The sequence below is a fragment of the Tachypleus tridentatus genome, chromosome 9, assembly GCF_004210375.1.
Source record: "Tachypleus tridentatus isolate NWPU-2018 chromosome 9, ASM421037v1, whole genome shotgun sequence".
Lineage (NCBI taxonomy): Eukaryota > Metazoa > Arthropoda > Merostomata > Xiphosura > Limulidae > Tachypleus > Tachypleus tridentatus.
The window spans coordinates 131,466,734-131,492,421 of NC_134833.1; the positions used below are offsets into that span (position 1 = coordinate 131,466,734).

At 34.5% G+C, this 25,688-nt stretch overlaps 1 protein-coding gene across 8 annotated transcripts in view; it reads right to left on the minus strand.

Moving 5' to 3' along the window:
* LOC143226396 (twitchin-like) overlaps positions 1–25,688 on the minus strand; it is a 217,123-nt gene that overhangs the window by 36,802 nt on the left and 154,633 nt on the right. For all 8 annotated transcript variants that reach the window (XM_076457312.1, XM_076457313.1, XM_076457311.1 and 5 more), the window contains exons 2-6: positions 25,144–25,182; positions 22,724–22,906; positions 22,215–22,324; positions 7,465–7,524; positions 3,289–5,859 (exon numbers count right to left, since the gene is read on the minus strand). In XM_076457312.1, coding sequence (XP_076313427.1) covers positions 3,289–5,859; positions 7,465–7,524; positions 22,215–22,324; positions 22,724–22,906; positions 25,144–25,172 — 2,953 coding nt within the window. In that variant the 5' untranslated portion in view covers positions 25,173–25,182. The remainder of the gene's footprint in view (positions 1–3,288; positions 5,860–7,464; positions 7,525–22,214; positions 22,325–22,723; positions 22,907–25,143; positions 25,183–25,688) is intronic.

The following is a 25,688-nucleotide window of genomic DNA, read 5'->3' on the forward strand; positions in this document are numbered from 1 at the left end:
AACAACAAAAACCGTTGAAAAGAAGGAGTGGAAATATATACTCTTTCGGAAACATCCTATACATACGTGTAAGACTAAATGATCACGTGCACACCCTTAGATAAGAAACTGCTCGCTCTTATTGCTGAGGTGCGAGTTATCTTTTTCTCCCTTGGTTACAATCTTTCTATCGTAGCACAACAGCCGCTCAACATTTATAATAAACAAACTATAAAAAGAAAACGTTTAAAAGGTTTTTATTAAAATGCGTTAATAATCACAACAAATATTAATAAAATTTGAGCTTTAGATTATTATTAAATACTATGACAACATCACAAATACCCCAAGTCTACGAAATACCACAAACCAGAATCAGTAAATGGAATACAACAATTTCATAAAGTTTTATTTGTTTGAAGAGAAACACACGGCGGTCTGATGGTACGGGGTCTGTGAAAGTTTGAAACATGCGTTTTGTGCACACAGCCAAACGTGATAAAATATATGCATTTACGAACAACCGTGTGGCAAGAACATTGAACTGTCACTGAACTTCACGTGGTGTTCTTAAGGCATTATAAAAACAAACTAACTTAAAACTTAGAAATAACATGGATGTGATAAAAGTGTAAACTGTTAATAACAAAGTAGCTTCCCGGAAACACAATGTTTTAACTACGTCTGCCCACTTACTATTTTAACTCCTAAAACTATATACTAAAACTCACCTAGCTATATCACCTAGCCTTTAGTAAACATGTTGTGGGTGGCATAAAAAAAAAGCCAACAAATTTTGTGCTTATAACTGATATAACGACTGCAACTATTTAATTTTGTTGACAGATTTTATGAAGTCAAAACGGAAACCACATTTCTCGCTTAGCTAGCAAGTCAAGTACTAGAGTGGGAAAATGGAAGCCTGCTAATATACCAATCACATGTATATAACATCAAAATTAAAACCTATTAGCGCTATTAAATAGTACAAAATTCAGCAAACCTAATGAAGAATTATTTTATAAATTCCACGAATATGTCTTGCAGATTCTACAAATATGAGTTATAATTGCCAGTTCTACGAATACATCTTGTAATTTCTTTGAATATGTTTTGTGGTTTAAACCACTCTGGTCCCCCGCTGGTACAGCAGTAAGTTTATAGGTTTACAACACTAAATTCAGGAGTTCAATTCCCCTCGGTAGACCCAACAGATAGCTTTATGTGGCTTTGCTATAAAAAAAACAACACACACACACATAAACGACTCTGTCATGTTTATTCGACGAATATGAATTGTGAATTTTACAACTCTGTCTTGTGGATATTTAAGTGAATTTGTTAATACCTTGTGAAACTTAGTGATAAGTCGTGTAGATAGATTTTACAAACAAGTCTTGCAAAGTGATCTAGCAGAAAGAATTGTAGACGTTTTTCAATTATGTTCTCTTTTTTATAGCATTTTTAATTATACTTTTGTAATAGTAAAATATCTGAAAAATCTGGGACATTATATACTAATTTAAATGACGTAGTGTTTCTTTGTATGAGAAAAAAACAAAGAAATAACATTTCCTTAAAATCATGTGCCAGCATTCTAAATATAGTGAGTTTTCTCCAAATTATCAGTTTTATGAGATTTTACAAAGTAGAGTCATTTTAATAAAATGATCTGATATGATAACAGAGATCACTTAACCCTCCTATCAGATATGAAACACATGCACATGACCAACATGATTTATGTACGCTTATCTCTTGATTGGTTAAAGTTATATATTTGTGGAAAATGCAAAAAAAAAAAAAAAAAATTTAAATGATTATATTCTAATTAATTATTACAACATTCTGAACAAACAAATATGCATCCTTGTTAGTAAAACCTATTGTGGATAATCTACCAGTATTGGTAATAAAATAGTTAAAGGAACTATTTTAAAGTTTATTATACTGATTTCATTGGAAGTTGAAAACTTTTCTGTTTTTAGTACAGTGATGTGATTGCATAGTGAAGGCCTTTAGTAGACTGATGTGTATGCATAGTGAAGGCCTTTAGTAGACTGATGTGTATGCATAGTGAAGGCCTTTAGTAGACTGATGTGTATGCATAGTGAAGACTTTTCTATTTTTAGTAAACTGATGCGACTGGATAGCAAAGACTTTGCTGTTTTTAATAGACTGATGGATTTGCAGAGAAAACTTTTTGTTTTAGTGGACTGATGTGATTGTGTAATAAAGACTTTTCTATTTTTAGTAAACTGATGTGACTGGATAGCAAAGACTTTTCTGCTTTTAATAGGACTGATACGACTGCTACAAGTCCTCTCTTCCTGCCTCTTTCCTGGTATGAGTAGTGATACAATATCTAGAAAAGCAGTAAACTGTCTCGTAAAGATACTTACAATTTTATCTTCGTAAGTAACATGTACACGTAGAAATTCTCTGGTTGGAACCTTAACTCTTTACAGAACTTGTTTAGAATAAGCAATGGTTTCGCTTTCGCCTTCTGCGTCTACAGCGAAAATTTATGACAACTCCTATATCAGATTAATGAGGCAGGCTCTGTTTGTATTAAGAAATATTACCTGCCTATGTGCGTAAGGGGGGGGGAATAGTTTGCTCATAGGCTACTTTAAATATAAAACTTATCATGCGTCGATGAGAATTATCTTTTCTTGTTTTTGATTGACAGAAGCGATTTAGAAAATAACGAAATAGTTGCAACTGTCCAACATTATTCACAGATTTCTTTAAAAATGATGGTAGTTTTAAACGTTGTGTTATATGGCCAAGAACTAACTTTTTTTTTTCATTTAAAACAGCAGATGTTATTAAGACTTGCCTGTTTGTCTGTCTGTTTTTTCTGTTGATATTCACTAATTTGTTTTTGATTTGCTTAGTTTTAACTCAAACATCTAATTATATCATATTCGTAATGATGAGAAATTCATCTGAAGTAAAAATGTATCTCAGAACGGCTGGTATGGGTATTAACATTTTTACCAAAATAAAGCAGAGAACAACGTTTCGACCTTCTGAGGTCATCTTCAGGTTAACCAGCCATCCTGAGATACATAATAAGTATATCATAGTATTTTATGTCCTTATATATCGTAATATAATTGATGTTGCCTGAATAAAGGATCAAAATATATATAACATAGAATTAAAAACCTTTACAAAAGTGTCATCTAAAAAAAAAAAAAGAGACAACCAACATAAGATTATATTTATTTGCATAGTTTTCTTACCGTTAATTTCGAAATAATTAACAGAAGTATAAAAATGTATTGTGCCAGTTTTTCTTACCCCTAACTTCCAAATATGCAAATGCTTCTGCTGTTCCCAATGAATTCTTTAATTTTACAACGTATTTTCCAGCATCTTGAGCTTTTACTGGACGGATCTCCAAGGTATGGAGACTCTCTTTTTGGGAGACAGTGATGTTGTCTCCTGAGCTAAGATCTCTTCCATTATACTGCCAGACCACTGTTGGTTCTGGACATCCTACAGCAGAACAAAGAAACCTCACACCTTCTCCCTCGTTGACGACTTTGCTCCTCGGAGGAAGAAGAAATTCGGGAGCCTTAGGACGTCTTCGAATGCTGTGTTGAGAGGAGTGTTTGGTGAGTACGCTCGGGTGTGCGACGCTAATCTCGCTGACGTCGCTTTGACCAGGAAAACTCCAATTCTCACATACAGGTGTCGCTGGAGCAGATACAGAAGAATTCTTACAATAATTAGGGATGGAGGACGTTGATTGTGAAAATGATTTTGAAGGCCCGGATATCAACCAGGAAGCTGTTGGTAATGTGGACGGGACCTTGGGCGATCCTTTAGACTTACTGATGCTACTCTTATTGGAAGATGAATCACCTGATCTTATATTTTTGACTTCCGAAGAAGAGGTCGAAACCAAGTCATTGGTCAGTGGAGAGGAAGAATTTGTCATTTTGTGGTTGGACCTAAATTCAGGATCGTGTTCGGTAGTTGTGTTTCTGTTATCATGAAGTGGCTTTGATTCTGACACCTCGAAAGAAGATTCATGCATATTTTGCTTGTCTTCTATTGTTTTAGACGATTCTTTTGAATTTGGTAATTTGGGTTTATTTTCAAAGTCAAAGGAAAATTTGCAGACGTTACGTATGTTTTCAGCTGCTTTTTTAACAGGTTCTTCTTGTACAGAATTATACGAGTCGAGTTTATTTACACTTGCATCTACAGGTTCACTTGATAAAGAGTTACGCAAGAGAGGCCTGTTGTTGTCTGTTCCCATTTTTACAGTCTCGTTTGATGAAAAGTTGGACTTATCCGTTCTTATTCTTACGGATTCATCTGACAAACAGTTCCGTAACTCACATACTGTTGTTTTCGATTTTGTAAAATCAACCGAAGTAGAGTCATTTACGTTACGTTTATTTGTTATATTTTTTGAAATTTCATCTAAAATAGATTCAAATGAATCTACCTTGTTTTTTATCCTCCCTGGACCTCCAACTGAAAAATCATATGAACTATGTGTGTTTTCTGTGTTTGTGTTCGATTCAACCGAAGATGTAGAACGAAGATTAAAACGCTTTGCTAATTCTGTCGTACCAGGAGATTCTTGGATGTTTTTTCTGTCTACCAAAGTTTTTTCGGGCATTATTGAAAAAGAAACACCCGATTTCTTTCTGTTTTCAATGTTATTGATATGGTCTACGCAAATAATTTTTCTTTCATTTAAACATTTTGAAGAATCATCTAATGGACGATTAGCTGCACTTTCCAGGAAATCTATATTTTTGAGTACTTTGACAGTAGCGAAGTCAGCTTCATCCTGCTTATTAACATGTCTGGTTTTGGAAGACTTGAGTGATGAAGCGTTACCTGATGAAACAAATTTGGTAATCTCTTGATTGCTGATCAAATGATTATCTTCAGGTTTCTGTGGCCTACAAGAACTTAAGTTAGAACTAGATGATTTTTCTCTACAGTTTGCGGGCAAAACATTTTTTGTCCTGGCTAAATGCGTGATTGGTGAAGTCGTTGTCTGTTTACTAGTAGAAGTTGCTGATTGTTGGAAGTTACCAGTAGGTTTTCTCAACTTCTGATGAATACTTAGTTGTTCTGAAGCCACAGAAGAGCATGGTTTGTTGGTACTTAAAATAGTTTTAGACTTGTTTTGTGCATCAGAATGTTTGGGGGTACTAGTTATAATGGGGGTTGGTTGTGGTTTTCTTGATGAAAGAGTAGTCGACGGTTTTGATAAAGTTCCAGTGGAAGGATGCAGTGATTTTAGTTTCACAGTTGGCTTTGTCATTTTATTAGACGGCCCCAAAGGTAAAGATCTGCTGATTGGTACAGAAATACTATCTGAATTACTAGAAGTAGACGTACTGTTTGTATATATTTTTGATGTGACAGAAACGTTTGAGGATTTATTGGACGGAACAGGACCTCTCACTGATACACTATTTAGAGAAACAGTGGAAACCTTTGAACGAGTTTGCGCAGAAAAATCGTTTGTTTTACTTACGGGTACCATTTTTGATGGAGATAACCTTACTTCAAGCACAGACGTGCACTTTGGCTTGGCAGAATCTTTATGAGATTTGACAGACTTCACTCGAGAGGTGGCGCTAGGTACTGGACCGGTACTTTCAACGGCTTTTTTTTGTTTAGCCGAGTTTATAACATTTTCTCTCCTGTGCATTGTTCGGGACGTTCGCTCTTTGTTCTCTGGTACATTATTTTGACATTTTGTTGGAGTGATATCAACTTTTTGTACCCGTGGAGATGAAACTAATGGTTTAGGAGAACTAGATGAAGACCCACAAACTAGTTTACTTCTTACTTCACATGGTGAAGGTGTCCGGGTAGGTTTAACAGGTGAAAGAGCTAAAACATATAAAAAAGAAAATATTTGTGACGCAAGTAATAAATATAAAACAATAGATGGTATTACAAAATATACTATAGTTTTAAGTTTTGTTGTATCTTTGTTTGACCATCAGTGGTTTATTTTTCTAACTTGCGATTCACGATTCAGTTATGAGGGTCCTATTAAGAACACAAACCTTAAGAATAATTACGTTTGTTTATTTCGAATTTCGCACAAAGCTACTCAAAAGCTATCTGCGCTAGCCGTCCCTAATTTAGCAATGTAAGACTAGAGGGAAGGCAGCTAGTCATCACCACCCACCCCTAACTCTTGGGCTACTCTTTTACGAACAAATAGTGAAATTGACTGTAACATTATAACGCCTCCACGGCTGAAATGGCGAGCATGTTTGGTGCGACGGAGATTCAAACCCGCACTCTCGGATTACGAGTTGAGCGCCTTAACCGGGCAGAGTTAATATGCACGATGGAGGACTGAGTGAGCTCAAGCCTTTTTTTTAATTGTAAAAAAATGTCCATAACTATTAAAATACACGCCTGATTGCCCTATATGTACCGTAGACAAACTGCATTCCTCATAGCCTCTCCCCTTCTCTCCTCCCCTGATAAAAAGTCTCGCCTTGCGATGCTTAAAAAGTAACATTTTTTGTCAATAACTAGTTTCTAATATGTCAAAAACAATATGAAAATTAAGCTTTTTCTGTTTGAAATGGTAGATGATGTCTAGAAATTATAATCGTGCTCTTTTTTTTTTAACCTGTTGACTGCCAAGCATTTCAGGTCCTATGGCAACTCCGAACCAAGTTCAAAATACAACTCTAATGCTTCTTCATTTTGTAACCTTTTCGTGACGCCATTTTGGATCGAAAGTGAAACAATTTGTAAGTAGATCAAATGCATGTATGGTGCTGACATCTAGCGTTGAAGTTAGGTATTATTGAGAACGAATTAACTCGTCCGTGGCACTATGTTACCGAATAATTAAGGTGAATAATGGGTTGACCACGCTGGTAGGAAGAAGAAATCAAATATGAACAAAGAGTACATATGTCAGAAACAAACACTTTCGGAAAGTAACATTTTCCTTCTTTATGAGTAAAGTGGAAAGTCCTGTTTTCGACAGCTCTCATGCAATTGGCTTTCCTGGTAACATTAATTCCAGCCATAGTTTGAATATTAGCTCATCCTGAACGCTAAAATTCAGAAGGATTTCCCTTAACTTTAACATACTATATTAGTAACAGTTTTTATAACTTTAGAAGTGGATTTTAAAAGAAGTGACATAAAAGACGCACTTGCAAAAAATTTTGTTAAACTTAGCAGCTAATATAAAAAACGTGGGTCGTTCATAGAAGAATACACTCACTTCGAAACTTCGAGTCAAAAATGTTGATTAGAGTTGTGTTATAAAGTAGCGGAAAGCAAAACCTAATCCTTGTTCTTTCTTATTGAAACAACTTATTTTTCTGTTGTATATATGTATTTAAGTAAATTGTAATACACACAAGACACGGATACTTATTATTATAATAACAATACATACTGTGACAAATGATTACAAGTGACATTACTAGAGCATAAATACAAAATAAACATTTTTACCTCGACGTGTTGTAGAAGAGTATTCGTTTCGACCACCTCTGGATAAAGTTGAGGATTTTTCTGTATTAATAAAAATGATTATTTCACATTAAAATATTACATTTATTTATTTTACAATGCTTATATCAATTTTAAAAGCATGTCAAAATATTTAAAGTTAAAAGTTGCTTTCTGTAACACACACTTTGCATGTGTTTTTAACGTTTATAAAATCAACCAATGTTGAAACATCGAAGGATTGGTTTGGTTTGGTTTGTTTTTTAGTTTCGCGCAAAGCTAAACGAGGGCTATCTTCGCTAGCCGTCCCTAATTTAGCAGTGTAAAACTAGAGGGAAGGCAGCTAGTCGTCACCACCCACCGCCAACTCTTGGGATACTCTTTTACCAACGAATAGTGGGATTGACCGTCACACTATAACGTCCCCTCGGCTGAAAGGGTGAGCATGTTTGGTGTGACGGGGATTCGAACCCGCGACCCACGGATTATGAGTCGAGTGCTCTTACCACCTGGCCATGCCGAACCCCAAACGTTTTAGTTCGTAGAACACTGTGTTCAGTAATATAGGTTGAATGAGCACAAATCATACAATCAGTAAGATCGACAGATGCTTTGGTGTGACGGGGATTCGAACCCCTGACCCTCAGATTACGAGTCTAATGACTTAACCACCTGGCAATGCCAAGCGGACAACGAAGGAAATTGGGATACATTATTGCACTATGACTGATATAATTTTTTTGTATCACACAAATATAATCTTACAAGAATGTTCCGAATTATTTTGAAAATAAATGACACTGAATCATTGTACTTGAGTGAGTCAAGTAATTAAAATTAACAAAGACGAAACTGTATATACGTAGGTCCAAAACTTTAAGCAAAAACACCTGAATAACCACACGCAATTTGGAGAACTGAATGACAGTCTTACCAGAATCACAATGTACAGTAAATATCGACCTCGAAGTGTTTCTCACTTTTGAAATAAAGAAAACTACAAGTTACTAAATCAAACAGTAACGAATACAATTTCTGATGATAGGAGGTTTCCAGATGCAAGGAAAGAAAAAACTGATGGTATGAACTCAACCCTAGTGTGAATAACAATATGGATTAACAACACGAATTAACAATACAAACAATTGTATTAACGAATAATAAAAAAACTTAACAGTGAAAACAGTTTGAATGAACCTATAAAACAATTTACATTAACAATGACAAACAATTTGAATTAACAATAAAACAATTTGAAGTAAGAAGTAAATAAATTATTTTTTCAGTTAAGGCTTGAGGTCATGCTATTGTAAATTATTTTATTAATTAAGGCTTTGAGTCATGCTATTATAAATTATTTTATTAATTAAGGCTTGGAGTCATGCTATTGTAAATTATTTTATTAATTAAGGCTTGGAGTCATGCTATTGTAAATTATTTTATTAATTAAGGCTTGGAGTCATGCTATTGTAAATTATTTTATTAATTAAGGCTTGGAGTCATGCTATTGTAAATTATTTTATTAATTAAAAGGGTTGGAGTCATGTTATTGTAAATTATTTTATTAATTAAGGCTTGGAGTCATGCTATTGTAAATTATTTTATTAATTAAAAGGGTTGGAGTCATGTTATTGTAAATTATTTTATTAATTAAGGCTTGGAGTCATGCTATTGTAAATTATTTTCTATGGGTAAAGACATAAATGAAATGGTAAAATAGTTACATCTGTCCTAACTTTTAGCTTTAATTCTTGTGATGGAGAAGATAATTTAAACTTCATTTGTAAAAAGCACAGTGTGTTTATGTATTGATATTTTTTTACTTGCAAATAAATGTTTACAGTGCATACAGTAGAAGTCTGTATTCAGTATGGTTAATTAAGTATTCTTAAGCTCAGTTTGAGCCCTACAAACAACCCTTAAGGACTCCACACCTTCTTCACAGCATTAGGTGTGATCACTGAGTTGTCTTTAATTCAACCTGTATCTTACAAACAGCTCTTATAAAGACTTCACATCTTATTAATAGTTTTACAATAGAGATGTGTATTGATTGTGACCTACTAAGTAGTGCTGAACTCGACCTGTATCGTACAAACAGCTTTTACAAGGACTTCACACCTTGTTTATAATTTAAACACTAGAAGCGCGTATTGAGTGTGATCCAGTAAAGAGTGTTGAGCTTAGTGTGAATCCTACCAAGTTCTTCTCAGGACTTCACACCTTGTTTATAGCTTACATATTAGGGGTGTGTATTCAATATGATTCATTAAATAGCGTTGAGTTCAGTATGACTCCTACAAACAGCTCTGGTTTATGTCTCGTATAGAAAAGGCGCATATTTAACGCGATTCACTAAATAATATGCAAGTCAGTCTTGGTCTCACCAACTTGGAAACATATTTCTATGTAGAAAGTTTGAAGCAGAACGCTCTTTCACGTTTGTATTAAAGTCCCAAAATTTAAAATAAATTATTGTTCTGCTTAATACGTTCCTCGTTATTATATCACATTCGGGACAAAGTTTGTTTTTTTCCCAAATCTTATAACTAGTACACTTTAGGTTTACATTAATGTGATAAAATAGTTGTTGTTCATAAAATATAGCTGTGAGATTTATCTGTGGCTCTTGCATAACGTAAGACTGTATAATTTTCTAGCGTTAAAAACAACACGCACACTGTTATACTGCTTAACATTAACTACAAAGCTCGTAGTTGTTTAAATGAAATAGTGAACAGAATAGGGTGCTCATAAATACTGAATTAGCACAGATGATAAAATGAGAATATTAATCTCCCTCTGCTTCTTCTTTCGCACATTTCTCACTTTAACGCTTTAACTCTCTTTAATGACTTGGCCATGGGTTATTGTTGGTCTTTTGTCTGTTGTAAATAACACATAATTGTCATATTGGATTGTTGTAGCAAAACGCGTTTAATTCGCAAGCGAGTACAACCTTTGTCCCACGGTGTGAAATAGCAAATGGAGACTACGCATCAGGCCACCTAGCGATTATAGTTAAGAAACACGAAGCGACGTCTTGAATACAGATTTAAACCAAGTAGGATATACTCAAGGACAGGGGTTACGTTCCATAATATACCTTCTACTCGTTTAGTTAATTAAACCGTTTATAATGACCTCCTAAACAAAGAATATCAACCACAGTTGAGAACGATAACAGCTATTATAGGAACAACTATAGATTCCGAGGGCCAGATTAAAATGTCATCAGTGATTTGCCTAAAGGAAAGATCACATGGTGAAACCATTATGCCACCTATAGTTCCATTGTAATAAAGGTAATTATTTATTCATTGTTGATGTTGTTTTGTTAACAAATAATAACAATGTTCTTTATTAAAGCGTCATTACACTGTGTATTATGTAAAAATGAGATGTATCGTGCTGATAACTAATAGATCATCCATGACAACACGGTCTTGTGGATGTTTTAACTATAAAAACATGGTTCTTTGTTGTATCTTGTGGATGTTCAAGCTATAAAAACATGGTTTCTTGTGATATCTTGTGGATGTTCAAACTATAAAAACGTGGTTCTTTGTAGTATCTTGTGGATGTTTTAACTATAAAAACATGGTTTCTTGTGGTATCTTGTGGATGTTTTAACTATAAAAACATGGTTCTTTGTTGTATCTTGTGGATGTTCAAACTATAAAAACATGATTTTTGTGGTATCTTGTGGATGTTTTAACTATAAAACATGATTTCTTGTTGTATCTTGTGGATGTTTTAACTATAAAAACGTGGTTCTTTGTTGTATCTTGTGGATGTTTTAACTATAAAAAGACGGTTTCCTGTGGTATCTTGTGGATGTTCAAGCTATAAAAAAAAGTGGTTCCTTGTATATACGCTGATGCTTCTCTCTAAAAGAACTATCAACTTATTTTCCATTGTTTATGTCATGTCCTTTAATGCCAGCGTATCAAAGTTAAAGCTTGTGAAAAATGCTACACATTTTTAGACTCACAACGTTACCATCATAAATAATACTGAAGCAAGAATATTCTAAGCTCCACACACAAAAAAAACGTTATAATAATGCTCAAGCAAGAATATTGTATCTAAGCTCCACACCAAAAATTCATAATACTGAAACAAGAATATTCTAAACGCCACAAAAAAGTCATAACAACACTTAAACAAGAACATTCTAAACTCCACACAAAAAACGTCATAATAATATTGAAGCGAGAATACTCTAAGCTCCACACAAAAAACATCATAAAAATACTAATGCAAGAATATTTTAAGCTCCACACACAAAAATGTCATAAGAATACTAAAATAAGAATATTCTAACTCTACATAAAAAAGTGATAATAATACTGAAGCAAGAATATTATAAGTTCTACAGAAAAAAAACACGTCATAAACAATATGGCTAATTCCTACTAAAGTAGTATATACCGGGTTTTTCAGAAGTACATTGATAGATAAATAATTTAAAATGCAGAAACACAATCATACTGAATGGTGTTTTGGACCTACCCTTTGACAGTATCACTGAGATCATTCAAGGCCATATGACGTTCGAAACGTTTTTATTAATATGTATCATACACTCACAACGTGAGTGTTTGTTTGTTTGTTTGTTTGTTTAAAATTTCGCGCAAAGCTACATGAGATGTTCCTGCGCTAGCCGTCCCTAATTTAGAAGTGTAAGACTAGAGGGAAGGCAGCTACTTATCGCCACTCACCGCCAACTCTTGGACTACTCTTTTACCAGCGAATAGTGGGATTAACCATCACATAATATATTACATTCCCACGGCTGAAAGGGCAAGCATGTTTGGTGAGACGGGGATTCGAACCCACGACCCTCGGATTATGAGTCGAATACTTTAGCTACCTGGCCATGCCGGGCTGGAAGTGAAGTGAACAGTGTTACGAAACAGAGGTAAACAATTGATTTCTGTGTTCAAAATTCTTGCTAAAATATGACAAATGCCAATGTAGCATCTTCATTGTCAATACTGTTCTTTATCTGGATCACGTTGTATATGGTTAGATGAGTCTGTAGTTCGCAACCACTGACATTGACAATCATTTGGAAATACTTCAGAAAAACAGTTGGTAGCAGCTTAGACATTCTGATGGCACTCTTCATACAGAAGGGTCATGTAACATGAATACTATGCCATTATTCAGGTGAATCCTGAGGCCTGCGAAATTAAACTTTGTGAAAGTTGTTTTGGATTTAATAATGGATTTTCCATAATTCAGCAATAAATTTCCAAATTAATATTCACTTGTTTTCTATCACCTAAGGATGGTTTTACAAACTGGGAACAAAAAAATCTCTTACTTAGATCAAATTATTTTGCTTACCATAATTAACATTTTTTTATTTTTGTGTTTGTTAAAAAATACAAACAAAATAAATAGAATGGAAGAGCATTGACACCAAATTAATAAGGATTCGTCCCCGCTAGTACAGCGGTATGTCTCCAGATATACAACGCTAAAAGCAGGGGTTCGATTCCCTCGGTGGGCTCAGCAAATAGCCCTATGCGGCTTTACTATAAGAAGACACACATAATATGCGTTCTGATTTTTTTTGTGAAATCTACGTCTTTTAGTCTCAAAACTACTTGTTTTGTTTTTTTATGTATTGTGTCCGTAATATCTTGTTTCAATGATCAGCAGTAACCAGCCATCATGCTGACGTCACACCTTTCCTGATATCTTTTAACGAAACCTTTCCCCGTTGTCTTGCTGAGGGCACAAAAATATTTAGAGAAATAGTCAACGTGCGAGTGTAAGGAATGAACGTGAAAACTCATATCACGATCCAACTCTTTGAATTTATGGAGCATGTTATTGACAATGTTTTCATAATTTGGATTGTCGTTGTTTTCGAAACAAATGTGAATAACATCTTTAACAAATCCTCGCTTCTCTTTCAACTATCCTCATTGTCCTTTCGAACTGTTCATCCGAAGTTAATTTCTTACTTTTAAGTCATGCATAGACAGATGCTACCTGGGCATTTAGGAATGCTACAGTGGGGACCGTTATTATAAGGCAACAGTAACGTTTGCAGCTTATTTGTTAATTGTAAAACATCGCGTGTGTTTGTGTGTTTTCTCTTATACCAAAGCCACATCGGGCTATCTGCTCAGCCCACCGAGGGGAATCGAACCCCTAAATTTAGCGTTGTAAATCCGGAGACATATCGCTGTACTAGCGGGGGAAATCACTATGTTCATGTCACAAAGAATATGTTGTTATTTTTGAATTAAGCACAAAGCTACACAATGGGCTATTTGTGCTCTGCCTACATAAAACATCGCCTTAAAATCGAATCTGTACGATAAAAGCATTTGTTCTCTTTGGAAGAATAATTTCCTATTTGTGTTGCACACACACAAGTACTAACACGGTCTCAAGAACATGCACTCGAAACAGACTAGAAAATTGACGGTTAAACATTGATTATGAGAACAAAACAGTTGAAGTGCAAATAACATTTTTTATTTGAAAATAAACTTCAAATTACATGGTTGAAACTGTGGACAAAAAAAAAGGAAAAACAAGAACTTTTGAATGGTAAATTTTGAATCATCATGCGTTTGACCTCTCTTAAGCTGTGTGTTAGCATTTTACAAAATATGTAGAAAAACATTTCATTTGATGAATTTTGTCTTCAATGTCCTACTTTTACTTTTTTACATTATACACAACATACGTCCATATTTGTCAATGCTTTCTTCTGATCTTGCTTTTTTTTTAATTTCGCACAAAGCTACTTGAGGGCTATCTGTGTTAACCGTCCCTAATTTAGCAATGTAAGACCAGAGGGAAGGCAGCTAGTCATCACCATCCACCGCCAACTCTTGGGCTACTCTTTTACCGTCACATTATAACGCCCCCACGGCTGAAAGGGCGAGCATGTTTGGCGCGACCGGGATGCGAACCCGCTACCCTCAGATTACGAGTCGCACACCTTGACACGCTTGGCCATACCGGGCCTGAATTTGTTAAAATCAATATTTAAATAGTTTTGGAGAAAACTTGAAAACGTGCCATATATTTGAACAAATGTTGTTAAATGGTTGTGTTTATAGGGAAATGAAAACCGTTAACTTGTTATTATTGTTAAAATAGATGAAATACTATATTTCTAAAACTAATTTACTCGGAAAGCTTGTTCTCTAAATTATAGAAAAGAAATTCCGAAACTCTTAATGTATTATTCAATTGTCATATTAATCAGTTTCTAGTTCATTTTATCGTTAACTGATAGCAGTTAACGGATAGCCCATCGTGTAGCTTTGTGCTTAATTCTAAACGAAGAAACAAAATATCTTCAATAATTAAAAAAATAAGACAGATGAAAAGATAGGTAGTTGAAATAAATGAAAATACCCTAAAGATTAATAACAATGTAATTAATCATACTGATTAGTACGGAATGTTTAACTAAAAATAATAGTTCTATTTATAACAAAGGTGATACATTAAAATAATTCAACCAATTAACATTCCAGCCCAAGTTTGAGTTCGGGGTCAGTAAACTGAAACCCTTTAACGTCGTCGGATCATTGACCCTTTGCATTAATGTTCCAGAGAAAGGAGAGCGAGTTAGGGGCTTTTAATACCTAATAAACCAATGCACGGCTGCTATTCGATATCGCATATCCATTCACCCTGTCACACTCGGAACCCCAGCTGATCTGAGATAAAGGTTTCTCTGGGAACTTGCAGTATATTTTATTAGCGCTTAGTTGTAAACTAGTTCGGGTTATTGCCTTTAGGTTGATGCCAGTTGCCGCGACATGACTCTACTTTTACTTGGTACGTTTTTTATTAGGATAATTGTTATATATCCTTTCCATAGTATATATGACATGTTAATTTGTTAACTAAAGACAGCTTTCCGACTTTCTCGTATTGACAACGTCATTAAGTATTGCACTGTTTTGCAACAGCATATATAAGCGCGGCCCGGCATGGCCTAGTGTGTTAAGGCGTTCGACTCGTAATTCGAGGGTCGCGGGTTCGAATCCCGGTCGCACCAAACATGTTCGCCCTTTCAGCCGTGGGGGCGTTATAATGTTATGGTCAATTCCACTATTCATTGGTAAAAGAGTAGCTCAAGAGTCGGCGGTGGGTGGTGATGACTAGCTGCCTTCCCTCTAGTCTTACACTGCTAAATTAGGGACGGCTAGCGCAGATAGCCCTCGAGTAGCTTTGCGCGAAATTCAAAAAACAAAGAAACGATATATATGAGCGCGAATGTCTCTCTTTCTTTCTCTGGGTCTGTTCCTTACGCACGGCTACATCTTTAAAGTTACAATCTGCAAATCCGGGTACAGATACAGTTTTGTTGGGGTAAGAACATGGGCCAGACTGACCGATACAAAATTTTGTGACAAACGCCACATCTTTAAAGCTACGTGCTCCAAAATCAGGATACACAACATAAATTTGTTTGGGAACAAGCATAGGCTAGGTGGCCACGGCCTCAGAAGCCGTTTTGAGGTCTGAAATTGATTGAGGTCAGTGACTAATATAGAAATGTTTGGCAAACACAACGACCAATAGGCCTTAACTTGAAGCGGATATTTTTCATTATGTCTGATCAAGAGGGCTATTATTTAAGTTTCTTTTCTGGTTGAGGTTTTCTAATCATGATAATCATAATGAATACAAATATTAAAATTTGGTTAAAACATTTTCTTCAATATACTTTTTTGATATCGGAAGGACCTTTAAAACCCTTTTGTTTAACGAAAACGATCATGTATTTACCATAATGTTCTTCAAAAGACTATTCTGCTGGCGAATTTTTAAACCATTTAAAAGTCCATAAAAAGTGTTTGGTAGAAGTAAACTGACAAAATTGTGTTTTTCTCTACAGATCTTTAAATATTCAAATTATTATTATTTGATTATTGCCAAATGTTTTAACAAACCTTAACGCCCCCCGCTAGTATGTCTACGAATTTACAACGTTAAAATCAGAGGTTCGATTCTCCTCGGTGGGCTCAGCTGATAGCCCAATGTGGCTTTGCTATAAGAAACACACACACAAACCTTAATGTAATATATATTAAAAAAACAATAATAATAAATGAAAGAGACCAACATTCGTGAGTGAAGGCAACATTTCTCCGCTACTCAATCCCAACATGACCGATTTTGACATAAGAAAAAAAATCGTGGAAACACTAAAAATGGAAAACTGTCTATATTACCCTTTGAAACCTGCAAGAAGATATTTTTGTGCCAATTACTATGTGAGTTGGTTGTCGTCCTACACGTGAATGGTGTACGAAAAACCACAAATTGCACTTTCCTCGGTGAAAAATTGAGCAAAAAAGAAGTATTTCAAAACTGGTGATAACTCAATTTAAGATCCATGTACTAATAATCTCCACGTGATTTAAGATCCCGCGAAGAATATCTCTGTACTAATCTCCATGTGATTTGATCGAAACGAGGCTAAGTAATAAACCAAACACCTTAAAATCAGGGGTTTATTTAATTTAAATAATTTTGGGGTTGTTTGACTTTTGATCCCATAATATCATCAAAAAGGCTTAAATAAAAAAAATGTTTGTTTCTGAATTTCTCGCAAAACTACACGAAAGCTATTTAGCAGAGTGAAACTAGAGGGAAGGCAGCTAGTCATCATCACCCTCCGCCAACTCTTGGGATACTCTTTTATCAACGATTAATGGGATTGATCGTCACATAATACTAACCCACGACTGAAATGACGAACACATTTTGTGTGACGGGTATTCGAACTCGCGACGTTCGGATTACAAGTCAAGTGTCTTAACCACTTTCCCATGCATGCCTGAATTCGTTTGGTTGTGTGTGTGCTTTTTTTTGTTTTTTCTTATAACAAAGCCAGATGTAGCTATCTGGTGTGTCCACCAAGAGGAATCTAAACCTTAATGTTGTAAATTCATTGTCTTACCGCTATCCCAACTGGGAACTAAGAAAAAGTGAAAAAAAACAATGTTTCGGTGTATTGGACTAAGTCTCAAATTCAAAGCGAGATAAAGTAATGGCGCTCTGTTGAAAAGTTTTTGGAAAAATAAAAATAAATAAAGAGGTAAATATAGAAAAACGACAGACAATGTAGAAACCATAATTACATTCTGGGTGGTTTTTAGAATATGTTACCTGATTATCGCTTGACTATTCTACCTACGCTATCAAAAATTATAAAATAATTTGTTTGCTCTCCCATTGAATGAATTATTCAAAATTTTGTTCGATAACTACCATATGATATTTCTTATTTAAATTATATATCGCAAGGATTCAAATGAGAACAATTTTGATATTTATTACAGCTCTTTGTGTTTCTAAATAACTTTATTTGAAGATTGTTAGACTTCTCCGATCCCCCAGGAGGAATTGTAAAACAAAAATAGCACTTAAAAACAAAACCTTTGTAAACGTACTGCATTGTTCGAAAATGAGTTGCTTGATAATCAATTATTGATTATTAACAATATCCCGGAAAGAAATTCAATAATAATAACAAAAGGAATAATTAATATTTAACAAATTCGGTTGTAAAGGTAGGCACTGAACATAAAATATTTACCAGGTTTATGAATGGTGGTTGGGCTCTAACAACATCAGAAGAACAATAAAAGTTTACCAGCTTTTTCTAAATTAACTAGATATTCCCGATCAGAGTTTCTTCCAGTTTCTGGTTCATGAACATTTGTTATTGTTTCAAACGAACTTATATTGCTTTGGTTTTGAATGTTTCTTAAGTGACCGATTGTAATTACCAAAACAAATAAAGAATCTCATACCACAAAGTTAATCTTATTAATTTTGTGCTAGACTACCACGTTTATTAATTTTATCCTAGACTACCAAGTTTGTTAATTCTATTAGAGTTTACAAAATTTAATAATTCTATCCTAGACTACCAGGTTTACTAATTCTATCCTAGACTATCAAGTTTGTTAATTCTGTTTGTTTGTTTTTTGAATTTCGCAAAACGCTACACGAGGGCTATCTGCGCTAGCCGTCTCTAATTTAGCAGTGTAAGACTAGAGGGAATGCAGCTAGTCATCACCACCCACCGCCAACTCTTGAGCTACTCTTTTACCAACCAATACTGGGATTGACCGAACATTATAACGCCACCACGACTGAAAGAGCGAGCATGTTTGGTGCGACAGGGATTCGAACCCGCTACCCTCAGTTTACGAGTCAAATGCCTTAACCCACCTCGCCATGCTGGACCTTTTATTAATTCCATCTAGACTACCAAGTTTATTAATTCTATCCTTGTCAACAAAGTTTATTGATTTTATTTTACACTACTAAGTTTATTAATTCTACTCTAGACTACCAAGTTTATCAATTTTATCCTAGACTACCAAGTTTATTAATTCTATTCTAGACTAACAAGTTTATCAATTCTGTCCTAGACTACCAAGTTTATTAATTCTATCCTAGATTACAAAGTTTATCAATTCTATCCTAGACTACAAAGTTTAATAATTCTATCCTAGACTACAAAGTTTATTAATTATATCCTAGACTACAAAGTTTAATAATTCTATCCTAGACTACAAAGTTTATTAATTCTATTCTAGACTACAAAGTTTATTAATTTTATTCTAGACTACAAAGTTTAATAATTCTATCCTAGATCACCAAATTTATCAATTCTATCCTAGACTACAAAGTTTGTTAATTCTATCCTAGACTACAAAGTTTATTAATTCTATTCCAGACTATAATGTTTATTAATTCTATCCTAGACTACAAAGTTTATTAATTCTATTCTAGACTACAAATTTATCAATTCTATCCTAGACTACAAAGTTTATTGATTCTATTTTAAATTACCAAGTATATTAATTCTATTCTAGACTACAAAGTTTATTAATTCTATTCTAGACTACAAAGTTTATTAATTCTATCCTAGACTACAAAGTTTATTAATTCTATTCTAGACTACAAAGTTTAATAATTCTGTCCTAGACTACAAAGTTTATTGATTCTATTTTAAATTACCCAGTTTAACAATTCTATCCTTGACTACAAAGTTTCTTTATTCTATTTTAAATTACCAAGATTATTAATTCTATTCTAGACTACAAAGTTTACTAATTCTACTAGACTACAAAGTTCTAGACTACAAAGTTTAATTCTATTCTAGATACAAATCTATCCTGTCCTAGACTACAAAGTTTATTGATTCTATTTTAAATTACCAAGTTTAATAATTCTATCCTTGACTACAAAGTTTCTTGATTCGATTTTAAATTACCAAGATTATTAATTCTATTCTAGACTACAAACTTTACTAATTCTATCCTAGACTACCAAGTTTATTAATTCTATTCCAGACTATAAAGTTTATTAATTCTATCCTAGACTACAAAGTTTATTAATTCTATTCTAGACTACCGAGTGAAACATGAATAAGGAAGAAGACTTCAAGCTTCTTAAATGGATTAATTAATTAATTAATTCAGAAATTAATCAATGTAATTTATGTTGTTTCTAAAAAAAATCCTTGTTGCCAGTGATGAATCTACGTGTTTTCAACGCTAAATTTCAAGTTTCGATAAGCATGATGATCAGAGAACGGACAGACCACTGTGTTGCTTTGTTCTAAACAGGAAATCAACCACTAAAAATTAAAATGATATACAAGACCAAGGAGCTTAATTCCACTTGGTAATGGCTATTTCTATCACACTGTGGAAGAATTTCGATGTTAATATACACATATGACGAAGTAAGACAACTCTGATGTATCAGAGGATGTGTATTTATACGTGTAATTTAGTATGAATGAAACGAAGATAAGAGTATCTCAAATGTTTGATACAACATCGCTGTTTATCGTATCTCATCTTTAAAAAATTATAAGAAATTATATGAATATTGCGACTCTTTCTTTCTGAAGACCATATCAAAGAAACGTATTGTTTCAGAACTTTTGCACAAAGGGCTGTCTCCACATAACTGTTCTTAAGACAAACTGATAGACTACAAGAAAGGCTGCAAGCAAACAGTATTCACATACAACTTCGAAACTACTATAACGTTTCCGGACTCATAAGTCTAAAGCAGGATGAGTGGTTTTTTTGCAGTACCGGGGCGCTAACCATAGATTCTCTGTCTCAAAACTTGTGCAATCTAATTTCGAAACTACATCTGGTCCAACGAAATATAAAATGAAGCAAATATGGATGATTAACAACATTGCTTACTTCCAGTTTTCTAGGACGTGTTTCCTTGTTTTATTTATTTTTGAATTCCGTGCAAAGCTACACAAGGGCTATCTGCGCTAGCTGTCCCTACTTTAGCATAGCAGTGCAAGACTATAGGAAAGACAGCTTGTTTGTCTGTGTTTGCTTATAGCAAAGCCACATTAGGCTATCTGCTGAGCCCACCGAGGAGAATCGAACCCCTGATTTTAGCGTTGCAAATCGTAGACTTACCGCTACACTAGCGGGGGGCCGGAGAGACAGCTAGTCATCACCAACCACTGCCAACTCTTGAGCTACTCTTTTACAACGATAGTGGGATAGACTGTCACATTATAATTCCCCTAAAGTTGAAAGGGCGAGCATGTTTGGTGTGACGGGGATTCGAACCCGCAACCCGTAGATTGCGAGTCGAGTTCTAGTGCGTGAAAACAATTTTCATGTCAGCTCAAATGCTCAGCAGTTTTCTATGGTGTCACAAACATTTGAAATATATCACAAAATAATAGAATTATGATAAAATGCTTTATATCACTAGTCACAAACAATTTTAAAAAGGTTTGAATTCTGTAGAATTCTGAAGAAAGATCACTTCGGACAAATAAAAAAAAAACCTCCGAGCCTGCCTAATATCACAAACAAACTCAAAAACAGCAATCTTCAAATAAATCATACCAAGTTCTGGAATAGATCAATAAGCATTCGTTATAGACTAAAAGTTTCATCTAACCGATACCAAGAGAGAATCTTCAATAGCCGCAGCACTTGAAATTATTTTAGGCAGAATTAGAGTAAATTAAAGTGTGAGACTCCCCCCTGTTTTTAGGTGTATTTTTTGTAAATGTGGGGCGCGTGTTTACCTAAATCTATTTTATTATTCATCATGATCTTTCGCCGCCTACCCTCGAACTGAAATTCTTTTAAGCAAAATTAGAGACACTTAATTTAAGAAACCGTGGGCGTGGTCAATGAAAAGAGTTTGACCTCCTGAGTCCAAAACTATAATTGGATCTCAAATCGATCAAGAGATGACGGAGCTACGAGCTAACAGTTTGTACTTGAAAAACTCAGACGTTGTTTTAACCGTTATGCCGTGGCTGAAACTTAGAATAAACGGTCATCGATCAAAGCTCTGTAATAAACTGTGTATTGCCACTTCTATTGTAAGGCGTATTCCTCACTTTGGTGACAGAGTCAAATTTCTTATTTCAACATACCAATGATGTAAATTCGTGCTTAATTAATAAAAACAAGATAAACTTATAATTTATTTACCAATATTTCCAATGAATTAAAACAACACATTATCTCCGCACTGTTTGATTTAAATAGTACTTTTAGTCATTACATATTACTTGCTGTAATAAGGATAGATCCATAACGACTCAACCGAAATAAGGTACACTTTGGTCTCACACATTTAGGCATCATTAGCTAACATTAAAATGGTTTGCGTAGTAACTTAACCATTGTATGTGTTAATGTTTTTTAGCAATGTTAGTATTATGTACTCACCGTTAAGGAAAACATTCGCCGTGGTCTGCGAAGATCCGGCTTTATTGCTAGCAAAACAACAATACTTTCCTTTCTCATTTATACTGGTGGATTTTATGTGTAATCGACACCTTAAAGTGGCAGAAGAAAAATACAAACATTAATCAGCTGCGAATTATAACTTTGTAAAGAAAAAAAACTGTCATTAACGATTTACAACTCTATTAGGCTTAACCTAAACTTTTTTTTAACATCTGGCTACAAACTGTTTCTGCGCTTTATTAACTAAAGAATATTGACTCAAAAAGCAAAAACAAAACTGTAGTTAAAGTCTATGCTAATTAGTTACCGAATACAGAGTTACTGGTTTAACTTTGCTTAATTTAATTAGATCCAGTATCAAAGCGAAACGATACTAGTTATGAATTTCACAAAAAAAACGTATTACAGCGATAACTATATTTAATGTAGTTTTAGGTGGGTAGATGAAGAAACAGAGAGCTAGAAATAAATACATAAATCATACTCACTTTTCTCCTGAGCGTTCTATGTGTAATTGCCTAGAGGAACCTATTTTACGACCTGACCGTTCCCACCAGACATGTGGAATAGGATAGCCTCGAACGCAGCACTCTAGAGTGACAGGCTCTCCTAGGGCAATGTATACATCTCTTAGTGGTCTGGTGAACGTTGGTGATGAGAATGACCCACTGCTGTCATAAAACGAACAAGTAGAGCATGTGAAATCCATAAATAAATGTATATATATATCACTGAATTCTATCTTCACTTGAACTAACTAGCCTGTAGGTAAAACTGCTAAGGTTATAAATGTCTAACGCAAATTAATCCATTATATCTTTTTTGCCATCAACAGTAACGGAATAAAAAAATACAGGCTATAAAACATTCTAGCCATCAATTTAACAACTGGAATACGAAGTATCGTGCCAATCATTAGGCAAAATTAGACACGAGATTCCAAAGGAATTGGAATGGTGAGCTGGTGTGTTGTGGGTTTTAAATATCTTTTGCGGCAAACATGGCTTAAAATATATTGCAGCGTCAAATCCAATAATCTGTAATAACTGGTTTTGACGAGTGAGCTCGTAAAATTTGGTGAAATACTAACACTAAGTAGGAGCTGTTATAAAACTTACAAAATCATGTGGTGTGTTTATGAAAAATATTTTTTCCTGTTCCGGGTTTACTAATTACAGTAAAAAGAAAAGTTAAGAAATAAAGAATACAATTTTATCATTACATAGTGAAGTTCTAACAGTTTTCACATGAACATTTTTTTTCTTCTCTATACCCAGCAAATCCGTTTGCCGTGATCCATTTCATGATTTCTGATTATGACATAACGAAACACGTTAAAGTTCCGCACGAGCGAAATAATATAACTTACAGTTGAATATGCTCCGAGCTCAAATGAACTGAAGTATGTACATAGAATCTTCTAGAAACTTGGTTTGATTTGAATTTCGCGCAAAGCTACACGAGGTCTATTTGTGGTAGACGTTCCTCATCAAGCAGTGGGAGATGGCTAGTCATCACCGCCCACTACTGTGCTACTCTTTTCCAACGAATAGAAGAATTGACCATAACTTTATAGCGCTCCCAGACCTTAAAGGACGAACATGTTTGGAGAGGGGGACCCATGTTTGGAGACGGGGAATGGGGATTCGAACCAATGTTTGGAGAGGGGGAAAGGGGAATTCGAACCCGAACTCAAGACCCTCAGATTGCGAGAATAAAGCGCCCGAGCCACTTGGCCATGACGGGCCTCATAATGTTACTATCATCACTAAATGTTTTTTAGCTGTGGCGTGTGAAACAGTCCAAAGTTGGTCTTTATTTTAAGTAGTTTTCTTTAATTTGAAATCATTCAGATTATATCTTTTATTAGTTAAAACGTGAGAGATTTCAGTAAAATAATAAAAAATTACATATTTAAAAGACTATAGTTTATAAAAGCTAGATATTTTGTAGACCTAGAACGTCGAAAAAAACGAACAAAATTCTTGTTTAATTTTGTTGAAACTTATCATATTTTATTTAAAAGCTTGCATTGACATTTTGAGACTGATTGCTATTTTGACTGTATTTGCATAATACAATCTTTCAAATACATATTTATAAAATCAAAATAATTTTTGAAAAGTAATTAAAATCTCAGGCCTGGCATGGCCAAGCGCGTAAGGCGTCCGACTTGTAATCCGAGGGTCGCGGGTTCGCGCCCGCGTCGCGCCAAACATGCTCGCCCTCCCAGCCGTGGGGTCGTTATAATGTGACGGTCAATCCCACTATTCGTTGGTAAAAGAGTAGCCCAAGAGTTGACGGTGGGTGGTGACGACTAGCTGCCTTCTCTCTGGTCTTACACTGCTAAATTAGGGACGGCTCGGTGTAGTGGGCCTACTCACTTAAATACTTGTTGAAGAATCCGCAAGCGATTGCGGCCATATGTTCCTAGATGGAATCTAATGGTGATAACTAACTAATTACAATTTCATACCATTTCCAGTATCTTTAGGCACTATTTTCGATTGAGGAAGTAAACTGTAATTAACTCTTAACTTGAATATTCATTATCTGCTCTTCAACAATAATTATGCATTACCTACGTAACTTATGTTGGAAATCATAAATTATTATTCACATGGAAGACGATTTAGATTCTGGTCAATATTTTTATTAGAAAGAAAAAATAACTTATTCATAATATGTATAAGATGTGAAACGGTATACACTAAATTAAACTAACTTTTAGTATTTTAAATGTCATACAAAACTACACGTTATCCAAAGTTAATACGTTTGAAAAGGTAGTTAATTATCTGTAGCATTTTTGACATAAAATATCAAGCTTGTTATTTAAAAACTAACTAATATATATTGTTAATTAACAAAAAATAAAGAGAGAGAGAAAGCGAGGAAGGTCACTTACCAATTTAGATTATTTCGAGAAACTGCCATCTGGTGATCACTGTATAAAAATAAATGAAATATGCAATAAACAGCTGAAAAAAATATTTGTAATTTATATTGATATTCAGAAAAGATAAAACAAAATAATCGTGGTATACGGATGATATATAGGGATGACCCCTGTTGCTCAGTTTTTTTTCAGGTATCAGATTCATGACGTGAGATGTCAAAAAAGGGTGAAGAACAGAAATGCCATCGAGGCAAATACATTTTAAACCAAACAAATCATCGACGACATAATATCTCATCAATACCTTCTATAATAGTTTAAGAAGCTGTACAGCTTTAAATCACTAGAGGGCATTTTTCACTGACGGCGCCAAGCCGGAAACGCCTTTCTGGTTGGCCTACGAATACATAAACGCATGTCAAAAGTGTGACCCGCCCAGACAATTAGAATAATTGACAATTTTTGGGAATCATTAGTGACGTGCTTGATCCAGACTAATTATTAGGGTTCTTGGCGAAATATTTATCGATAGTATCTGAAGGGAAAATCTTTCT